The sequence below is a fragment of the Entelurus aequoreus genome, linkage group LG17 (genome assembly GCF_033978785.1).
Source record: "Entelurus aequoreus isolate RoL-2023_Sb linkage group LG17, RoL_Eaeq_v1.1, whole genome shotgun sequence".
Taxonomy (NCBI): Eukaryota; Metazoa; Chordata; class Actinopteri; order Syngnathiformes; family Syngnathidae; genus Entelurus; species Entelurus aequoreus.
In genome coordinates this window covers 43,512,823-43,523,597 of record NC_084747.1, presented here as the reverse complement: position 1 = coordinate 43,523,597, position 10,775 = coordinate 43,512,823, and the positions used below count along the sequence as shown (strand labels likewise).

The 10,775-nt window shown below is 37.2% G+C and overlaps 1 protein-coding gene across 2 annotated transcripts in view; it reads left to right on the top strand.

Moving 5' to 3' along the window:
• Nucleotides 1-10,775, top strand: part of ipo11 (importin 11) — a 211,524-nt gene that overhangs the window by 37,446 nt on the left and 163,303 nt on the right. For both annotated transcript variants that reach the window (XR_009821728.1, XM_062025729.1), the window contains exon 8: nucleotides 6,713-6,761. Coding sequence is in view for 1 of the 2 variants with exons in the window: in XM_062025729.1 (XP_061881713.1) it covers nucleotides 6,713-6,761 (49 nt within the window). In the remaining variant the exon portion in view is untranslated. The remainder of the gene's footprint in view (nucleotides 1-6,712; nucleotides 6,762-10,775) is intronic.

Here is a 10,775-nt window from a genome sequence, read left to right as displayed (position 1 = left end):
AATGTGGATGAGTGTGGTGATTTTAAGTGCCAGAGCTATATCTTTTGTTCAAAGAGTCGGGAGTTTGGTTTGAGCTTGTCTTCAGCTGTCACGTAGACATAGTTCAAGAGCCTGACCGGTCAGTTTGCTTTTCCCAAGTCTTTCTTTCCTTTTGCTCACAGGCTCACAGTAAATGACACACATTTTTCAAATGTCTCAGGCCTTTGAATTTGAGAGCTTGTTCAGTTTGCGTGGTTATTTTTGTTAAGGAGTAACTTCAATGAGCAGTGAGATGTTGTCTAAGTGGCCCATAAAACCATTTATCCAATGAATGCTGTCATATATCATAAATGTGAGTTTTAATAGCTAAACATGCGATTGTATGTTGTAATTAGAGTGTTGCTTTGCAGTTGTTCTATTTTCAAGTAGCCTTGGGATACAGAGCAGATAAAAGCAACAATTCAAAGGTCAATGTGTAATTTACAGTTGGATTGGCTCGCTCCGTTTACAGCATGCTTGTCCTCTCATCACTCCATCACACTCTTTCCCTTTTACACTTCAATCTGCTAATTATTTTGGTTCCCTTTTGCTGTTTCAGTCCCCTCATTTTGGAGAGGCCAAAGTCAGTTTTTTTATGAGGAATAATTATCAGAAGTAATCTTTCACTTTATTCTAGCACTAATGAGTGAAGTTCTAGCGAGCAGGCTCGAGGTCCTGCAGCGGTTGTAAAGCTAACATTAAAATGTCATTTGCCTCGAGCTACTTATTCCAGCCCAGCGAGCGGTCATAGTGGCTTTAGAGTTAATATTTCATGTTCAGTTCAGATGTATATACCGGTACTGTTAGTATTGCAGACTTGCTCCTGTTTTAGCTTGCAATAGTACTATTTTTTTCATGAATTACCTTTGAATGTCTTGATCAGCTATCTTTCAGATACGTTTTGGGGTCAAACTTTTTACATCATGAAGCCATACTGTACAAGTATAAACATAACTTAACCCATTTTTAAAGACAGATAAATAATCAAACACTTGGCCTTACCTTGAATGAGCTGTAAAGATGTACTGGGGAAAATGTTCTCAATCTTAAGAAATGTTTTTTCCACACACACTGGTGTAAAAAAAGTCAAGCACTATTAAATGTCTACCTTAACTTTCATAACAAGTGAAGATGTGTATAGTGAAGCAGGAGTCTTTGAATATTTATTTATATTTTTACCTCCGGCAAGAGGTAAAATTCGATATTTGTGGTTGCTGATATGATTCAGGGACAATATTATTGTTTTAGAATGATACGATCCGAAATGATTCAGTCAGTTGGATTCGATTCAGTAAGTTGAAATTGATTCAGTAACTTTTCAACAATAACAAAATCAACCAGTGTGACTGTGAAATAAATATTGGCTATTGGACACTACAAGTGAAGTTTCCAATATTCCTGTTATTTCTTTTAAGGGAATTAGGTATAAATTAATTATAGTTACAAACAAGCAAGTAAACAACAATTAATGGCCAAAACATTAACATCTTATTTGGGTAAAGTGCAACCAACACTTAAGTTTGAATCAGCAAGAGTAAACCTTTTCTGCTCACGTTTTCAACATTCAAGCAATTTTCAATTAAACTACATACTAGTAACCAACGTTTTAACAGTTGATTTACCTGCTAAATAAAGTTCTCAGACTTGGCTATATCTGTATTCTGTCCTCCGCCCTGGTGTTGCCAATGACGGACAGCGTCCCAGGTGTGCGGAAGCATTTATGCTTACTCATCCTTGTTGATGGTGCTGGCCCCTCGCTTCTTAATTTCCATAGCCTCCTTGATTCATTTATTGTATGATTTTGTTCCTGATGAGCTGACTTTACCTTGGCTGCCAGTTGCATGTTTTTGTGTTTCAGGAGTCGGTGCGTCTCCGTAACTTGCTCCGCTGTCACTTCCCTTGTCTCGGTCGCATTTTTTTGTGGCTTAAAGTGGTCTTGCAACTTTATATTATCGCGTTGTTTGTCTTTGTTGTGACTTTTGCAATTGGGCTGTAGCTGAAAGCTTTTGTGTAGTAATTTCTGATATTGTCTTGTGGCGTTTGCATTTGGTATGACCTTTCTCTATCACCGTGGGTATCCGCAATTTTATTTTGATGACGTCACAGACGGGAAAATAGACCTAATGTTTAACGTCCTTATTATTAAAATGCTAAACTTCATATAAATTCTGCCATTCTTAAATCCAATATTTTTATTTTTCATGTATCGATTAAATCGATCAATTCCCTTTTAAAACAATCTTGCATCGATACTTATCTTCTGTAAGGAAAACTTGCCAAGCACAGATTGATATACTTGAAATCTAGGAATATAAATCGAGCTATCGATATATCGATCAGTCGTCACACCCCTATTAGTTATAGGGCTACAGCTATTGATTATTTTAATAATCAAGTAATCAATCAATTACTTTGTTCGATTAATTGGGTAATCGAACAAAACACACTTTCTAGCCCCAATGTGACTTTTGGGGAAAATAGTTGAAATAAACAAAACATTTTTGAATTACCTTTATTCTTTCTTCTTATAAATGCATATAACATTGAAATTGCACCTTTACGGGAGTGTCATTATATTTTGCATTATTTAACAATGTTTTTAAATTTAAAACAAAATACTGTCCAGCCAGATGAACATGATCCATGTAAAAGTTGATAAATAACCAAACTAAACCAATCGAATCTGATAATATATGATTCATTGAGTGACAATGTATTAAACGCTTACACATTTGAAAAGGTATTCATTGGAGGAGTGCTGTTGCACATACAGACTGTAGATCTTAACGTGTTCTTGAAATAAACAATGATTTTTCTAATTACCTTTTATAAGGTACATAACATTGAAATTACACTTTTACGGGCGTGCCGCTATAAATTGCACCTCTAAAGGCTTAGTGGCCACATGCGTGGACAGCACCTTTTAGCTCTTATTTCCAAAATTGTGTACACTACTGAATTGGGGTCTTATGGCCGCTTATGTGGACACTTATACTGCCATCTGGTGGTGTCAGAAGAGTATAACATACAATGGAATTTGGAAAAAAAAGTGTAAAAATAAGAATTAGCATGTCACTAAACATGAAGTACACGTTTCTGTACTTATGGACTAAGTACGTCATATCAAAAGATGATTCTTAGTTTTTATTCTAATTAGGGTTCAATAAGCCCAAATAGCAAAGAGAAATTAAAAAAGCATGTAAAAAAACAGCTTGGGCCTTATGAGGTTAAAAAACGCTCAAAAGTAAGAAAAAAACACACACACATCAGCCACATCACAGGCAGCACAAGCTGCATCGCCAATAAGTGCACGGCTCTCGTCTGCACTGGAGCAGTAAAATGTTGGCATATTTTACTTGAATGATGCATCGACACAACAAAATACAAATCAATTCTTTTTTCCCTAATCAAATGATGTATTCTTGCAATTAGGGCTGGGCGATATGGTCTTTTATTAATATTTCGATATTTTTAGGCCATGTCACGATACACGATATACATCTTGATATTTTGCCTTAGCCTTGAATGAACACTTGATGCATATAATCACACCAGTATGATGATTCTGTGTCTACATTAAAACATTCTTGTTCATACTGCATTAATATATGCTAATTTTAAACTTTCATGCAGAGAGGGAAATCACAACTAAGTAATTTTACCAAAACTGTATTTATTAAACAGTTATTAAGCAGTGGCACAAACATTCATGTCATTTCCAAAACAGAAAGTGCAAGATTGTGAGACATTTTAAAACAAGCTATGAGTGCACTTTTGTGCATGAAGTCACTAAGACGACTTATCAAAACAACACTAAATTAAAGTGCACTTTTTGTACAGAACGCCACTACAATAGTTTAAAACAAATAAAGTGCACTTTTGTGCATGATGTCACACAAGATATTTCAATAACTGTCAATAAAAATTAGTTGCATAGTAGGAAATCAAATAGTGTATGTCCTTCGCTATGTGGTAGGTTACTGCTGACGTTATCTCCTTCTGTTGTTGACTATTTGTTGTTGTTGATGTGGAAACGGTTGCTTCGGCATTTTGTGGGTGGCACCGAATGGGGATGTTGAAATGCGGAGTTTCATGCACTCTTCATTCTCTAGCGGGTGACTTTTCAATTGATGCTACTTTTTGTAGCAACGCTTTTGCCGCATACTTGACATTACGGTTGTCTGTTCAACATCTTCCCGCTTGAAGCCAAACCACCGCCAGACGATGGACCCCGTGCTGTTTTTCTTGGGAATTAATTCTTCTTTCATTTGTTACCAGATTCACACCTTCTTTCTCTCCTATTACCACTCGCACCGCTCCGCTAGCACCACTGCTAACGTTACCCATGTCGCTACCTCTGCTCCGCGAGGGCGTATGACGTTGCACGCGCGACAGTGTGTGACGTATGGAACAAGGTGCACTTGTTTTATGTCTCTGTGAGAAGGAGAGACAAGGAAGAGTGAGAAATGCCTGAAGTGTAATGCCCGCAGCTAAAAGCAACTGTGTGAGAACGTATACTCGAATATCACGATATAGTCATTTTTTATATCGCACAGAGACAAACCCGCGATATATCGAGTGTATTCGATATAACGCCCAGCCCTAGTTGCAACCCTAGTTAGTTAGCTAATTAACTCCTAAATTTATGGGCGGATTTTCATTAAACTTTCATGTCCGAAACTGATTAGATTTTGGGCCTGATTCGGATCATTTCTACGAAGTTACCTTATGTTCACGTTCTTGTGTATGTGTATGCTAGGAGCCCCACTGAGACCAAGACAGGAATTGACTGACATAAGTGTCCACTCCGTTTCTTTCATTCCGCTATAGACAGCTCAAAAAGTTACGGGCTGAATTTAATCTAGCTCTCAGGAAATGTCTGAAATTGGATATAGAACGAGTCATTACATTTTGGGGCTGATCCAGATCATTTCTCTAATGTTACCTTACGTTTATGTTAAGAGTTTCAACTTCTGTGTGTGTGAATGCTTGCAGCCCTGTCTTCACTCACACAGACAAAGACAGTGATATTGGTAAAGAAAATACTGTGTGCGTATGGTCAGCACACAATGTTTTTACAAATATTTAAGAATACATGATGAATGCAATTGATCTGAAGACAGTGGGTGACTGACAAGAGGCTTCACTCTGTTTCTTTCATTCTGCTATAGATAGCTCAAAAAGCACATTTTGATGAAACTTTAAGGACATATCAGAAATGGGATAGGGAACACATAGTTACATTTTACGGGTGATCTGGATTCTGGAGAGCTTTTCTAGTTCGGATCTAATATGTTTTATTTATTATAGGTAGCATGAGGTACTACCTAATGTGCAAGCTAAAGCTACTGCTTTTAGGTACACTATGGTTCAAATTTTTGGGGTCACCCAAACAATTTTGTGGAATAGCCTTAATTTCTAAGAACAAGAATAGACTGTCGAGTTTCAGATGAAAGTTCTCTTTTTCTGGCCATTTTGAGCGTTTAATTGACCCCACAAATGTGATGCTCCAGAAACTCAATCTGCTCAAAGGGAGGTCAGTTTTGTAGCTTCTGTAACGAGCTAAACTATTTTCAGATGTGTGAACATGATTGCACAAGGGTTTTCTAATCATCAATTAGCCTTCTGAGCCAATGAGCAAACACGTTGTACCATTAGAACATTGGAGTGATAGTTTCTGGAAATGGGCCTCTATACACCTATGTAGATATTGCACCAAAAACCAGACATTTGCAGCTAGAATAGTCATTTACCACATTAGCAATGTATAGAGTGTATTTCTTTAAAGTTAAGACTAGTTTAAAGTTATCTTCATTGAAAAGTACAGTGCTTTTAATTAAAAAATAAGGACATTTCAATGTGACCCCAAACTTTTGAACGGTAGTGTATATGTTTGAATAGTGTTCCACCCCCACAAAACACGCAGCTGCAAATTAGACACAATAAATAAAAGCTCTCAAAAATGATGTTCTTTTTATGTTGCTACAAGCTTTTGAATGTCACATTTGTTGCATTGTTTGTCAACTTATGTAATGCAACACTTCAAAACAATTGCATTTGTCAAGCCATTCTCTGCTATTGACATGTTGATTTTATGCCAATTTTCTTGCTTATGAAAACATTGTACTCTCAAACCGTTATTTGTAAAAAATGTTATTCTTTCCAAGCATTTTCACTCCGAGTATTATCCTTTCTATCTCATCTTGATGAAAAATAAATATATTTTTTCATCTCTCATCTCCCGTCTGATAATTTTTCTCTTGAATTTCACTCCCTTCTTCTAGCTTAACACATGACTGTCATGGATACTGCTCTCGTTCATCTCTTACTTTCTTCCTGTTGCTCTTTTCATGGACCCCCATCCTTCTTTTCCTTCATCAATTTTGGAGACTCACTGAGGTGGTTGGTCCTATGGATGCTCGATGGGTGATTAATGACGCCAGTGTTGAGTTCATTGCTCACGACTGCTGCAGATCTAAACGGACTCTGTCTCACATCTATCAGCTAATTTGCCATGTTTAATCACGGCTAAACCAGGCTTCAGGATAATTGATTCTCTTTGCGTGGCTGTCACTGTTATTTCTACTCCTCAATAGAGGCACGTGCGCACGTACACAACTATACTAAAATGGTGAGTGCTTGAAGCTCTGAATGTCAGCAATTAAATGGTGTCTCTCCTCTTTTTACTTTTTAGGGTTTCCTGAATGCAGTGTTTGAAAGGCTAAAACAGTTCTTGGAATGCTGTGAGTACTTTGCATCTCTAATGTACTGCTCTTACCATCCAGTTACTAAAAGAAGTATAATTTTCTTCACTATTTAAAAAAAAAAAAATATATATATATCCCTTTGAACAGTTGGAACTTCTTTTTCCATGCCAGTGACACATTGAGCATGTTACAAAAAGGCAATTAGCTCAACATTCCCACATTTACATCATGTTGTTCTTTTAAAATGCAAAGTAGTTGAGACTATATCAGCGGCGCCTCCACCGGCAACCAAGTCGTGCACTTCATGTACTACACTGTCACTGTGTGGAACTGGATGTAATTCAATGGAATTCTCAACACTCAAAGCAAAGACTTTGCCCATTCCTATTATTAACACATCAAACATGCACAATACGAACAGAACCTTTCATTCCCCTCAAATGATTAATAATAAAGTATGAAGTGGATGTAATAAAGGATCCACAAAATTTGTATTAAAATATTTATTTGAAAAAGGGTGCACACTGCTTTTTTTGGTCTGTACCCAACGTTATAGTTTCGCACTGATAACATTAGAACTTAGTTATTCTTTGCAAGCGAGTTGTGAGATTTTTGTTTGAGTTCTTATTTGCCAATACTCAACGTTCTACCACATAGGATGCAGCAGCAAATATACAAGATATCTGCCACACAATCTTGTTTTCAATATTTTAAGTTCTTATTTGCCAATACTCAACATTCTACCACATAGGATGCAGCAGCAAATATATAAGATATCTGCTTCACAATCTTGTTTTCAATATTTTGAATTCTTATTTGCCAATACTCAAAGTTCTACCACATAGGATGCAGCAGCAAATATACAAAATATCTGCTGCACAATCTTCTTTTCAATATATTTGCTGGCGGCGGCCATGCAAAAAGAGCTAGAGTTCAGTTAGTTTTGGGATTGTAGCGCCGAGAACGTGCTGTCACCTCACAGCCTGAGCCAGAAACATTTTTTCCTTTCACAGCCTAAGTTTTTTTTTTTTTTTTAGCTGTCAAATCATACAGTTACCTTTTTGTCCTTTAACTGTCACTACCTTGTTGAAAATACATTCATCAAAAAGCCTTTTGTCAAGAATTTGCATACCGGCCTGATGATCAATAAAATAGCACTGCGTTTCACTCAATCTGTGACCCCTAAAAACTAAGCGCTGACTCATTTTAGTTGGTTTTAAGTTTGAAGAATTTACAAACTGATTAAGATTATGCAAGTAGCTAACAGGATGAAACAACAGATTATTACAGACACTTTCATTGTGTTCTTCCCAGTCACCAATAACAGAGCTGGCAACACAAACACGTTTTGTTGTACTCCGCATGCATTTTGACCCTGGAATACGTGTGGACTAGGCTGGTAGATATGGCTTTTGGCCCAGTGCTATCGATATTATTTCACAAAACAATGTTTTTTTGCATGGGATAAGTACAAATGACATACCGTCGTCCCTAGTTTATCACGGTTATTTGGGACCGCGATATGATTTCCGCGAAACATGTTAATTATTAAGTTTAATAGTTTCATGGAACTGTTTAAGACTTTCTGAATAGGTTTTCAACATTATTTGAGCTTTTTAAACATGAAATTACTTGTTTCACCCAATGTAGGAGCTACAAGCATTAGCTGTGATGTTAGCATTCCGGCTTGCGTTGCGTTTCTGCCTTGTTGTTCCATGCCAAAGCTGTGTTATTGATTTTGAAAAAGAAGTGCATCTTTAGAGTCCATCTCCATTTTGACCGGACAGTTGTTGATAGCTGATAGTTTACAACAACCTTGCGTAGCCCCTTTAAGTGCTGCGCCGAGTGTCCAATGCTACTTACAGCTTTTGTTGTTAGTGAAGTGAATTATATTTTTATAACGCTTTTCTCTAGAGACTCAAAGCGCTTTACATTGTGAAACCCATTATCTACATCTTTAAGCTACATTTAAACCAGTGTGGGTGGGACTGGGAGCAGGCGGGTTAAGTGTCTTGCCCAAGGACACAACAGCAGTGACTAGGATGGAGGAAGCAGGGATCGCTCTATCAACCGAGCAACGCCGCTCCCCCCACTCCCACTTGTTTCGCATTATTGCTCACATTAATAACTCACCAATGTGGAGATGTGTAGACCCCAGACCCCCGCCTTATTTTTAGTCTTTTTCATTATGTTCAAATCACATGCCTGAAGCTCTAGCAACATTGTTTTTCTAAGAACGAACACTGGGAAAGTTTTTTTCTGGCGTAGTAACACATCGCTTTGGGACGGCATGCTACGGCATTAGCTGTAAGCTAGCTTTTGCGTCAGCAACTGAATGGCTTTTGAGTTTGTAATGCACAACACAATGTGATAGGTCACTAAACATGAACAATCATATTACAGTATCTGTAAAGTATTAGCCCACATTTCATGTTTTCTTTGTATCCAGCCATCTCAACAGCGTATGCACGGTAGTTGCACGAATAAGCATGACGTACTGTATGTATCATGATCAATATTATAGTGACTTACTTGATGGACAGTGGACCGTTTGGTCCAGCTGGCCGGGGAAGTTTTTTTTACTCTTGATTTCGGGTTAGCCCTCTATTTCTGTCGGCAGGGCTTAGCTCCAAGTTTCACATTTGCAGTGTCAAACCACGCCGACCTCGCACTCTCGGCTTCTGTCTGCTCCAATGTTTTACCATCTGTTTGTGCTGGCTTCTATAACCAACAGTTCATCCTCCGTATATTCAGGTTTAAAAAGATAAGGTTGTGTCATTTGTCCAAAACTAGTCATCTTTGTTGTCTGTTACCAAGTCTGCTATGATTAGAACACACACTCGCATTTGTTTCCGAAAGTAGGAACTAGGGCTGGGCGATATTGCCTTTTTTTAATATCTCGATATTTTTAGGCCATGTCACGATACACGATATATATCGCAATATTTTGCCTTAGCCTTGAATGAACACTTGATGCATATAATCACAGCAGTATGATCATTCTATGTGTCTACATTAAAACATTATTTTTCATACTGCATTAATATATGCTCATTTTAAACTTTCATGCAGAGAGAGAAATCACAACTAAGTCAATTTACCAAAACTGTATTTATTAAACAGTTATTAAGTAGTGGCACAAACATTCATGTCATTTCAAAACAGAAAGTGCAAGATTGTCAGAGACATTTTAAAACAAGCTATTAGTGCACTTTTGTGCATGATGTCACTAAGATGACAAATCAAAACAACACTAAATTAAAGTGCACTTTTTTTACAGAACGCCACTACAATATTTTAAAACAAATAAAGTGCACTTTTGTGCATGATGTCACACAACATATTTCAATAACTGTCAAATAAAAATGAGCTGCATAATAGGAAATCAAATTGGGTACGTCCTTCGCTATGTGGTAGGTTCCTGCGGACGTTATCTCCTTCTGTTGTTGACTATTTTTTTCATACGGTGTTGATGTGGAAGTGGTTGCCTCTGCATTTTGTTGGTGTGGCACCGAACGGAGATGTTGTCATGCGGAGTAAGCACTCTTCATTGTCTAGCAGGTGACTTTTCAAATTATGCTACATATTAGCAGTAATGCTACTTTTTGTAGCAACGCTTTTGCCCCACACTTGACAAATTACGGTTGTCTGTTCGACATATTCCCCCTTGAAGCCAAACCACCGCCAGACGATGGACCCCGTGCTGTTTTTCTTGGGAATTAATTCTTCCTTCATTTGTTACCAGATTTGCACCTTCTTTCTCTCATATTAGAAGAAGAATAGAATAGAATAGAATGGACTTTATTGTCATTATATTTGCATATAACGAGATTAAGGACTCCAACTTAATGTGCGGTAGTGGGAACTAATATGGGGTAAAAATAAATTACACAAGAGGTAATAAAAAAAAAACAACAACAATTGAAATGAACAGACTACTATCCAATAAAAATAATAAGCAATCCTGTACAATATACAAAATACTATAGAAATACAAAATACTGTACAATATACAGTACAAGACAAGAGTACCGGAGTAAAAAATAACAA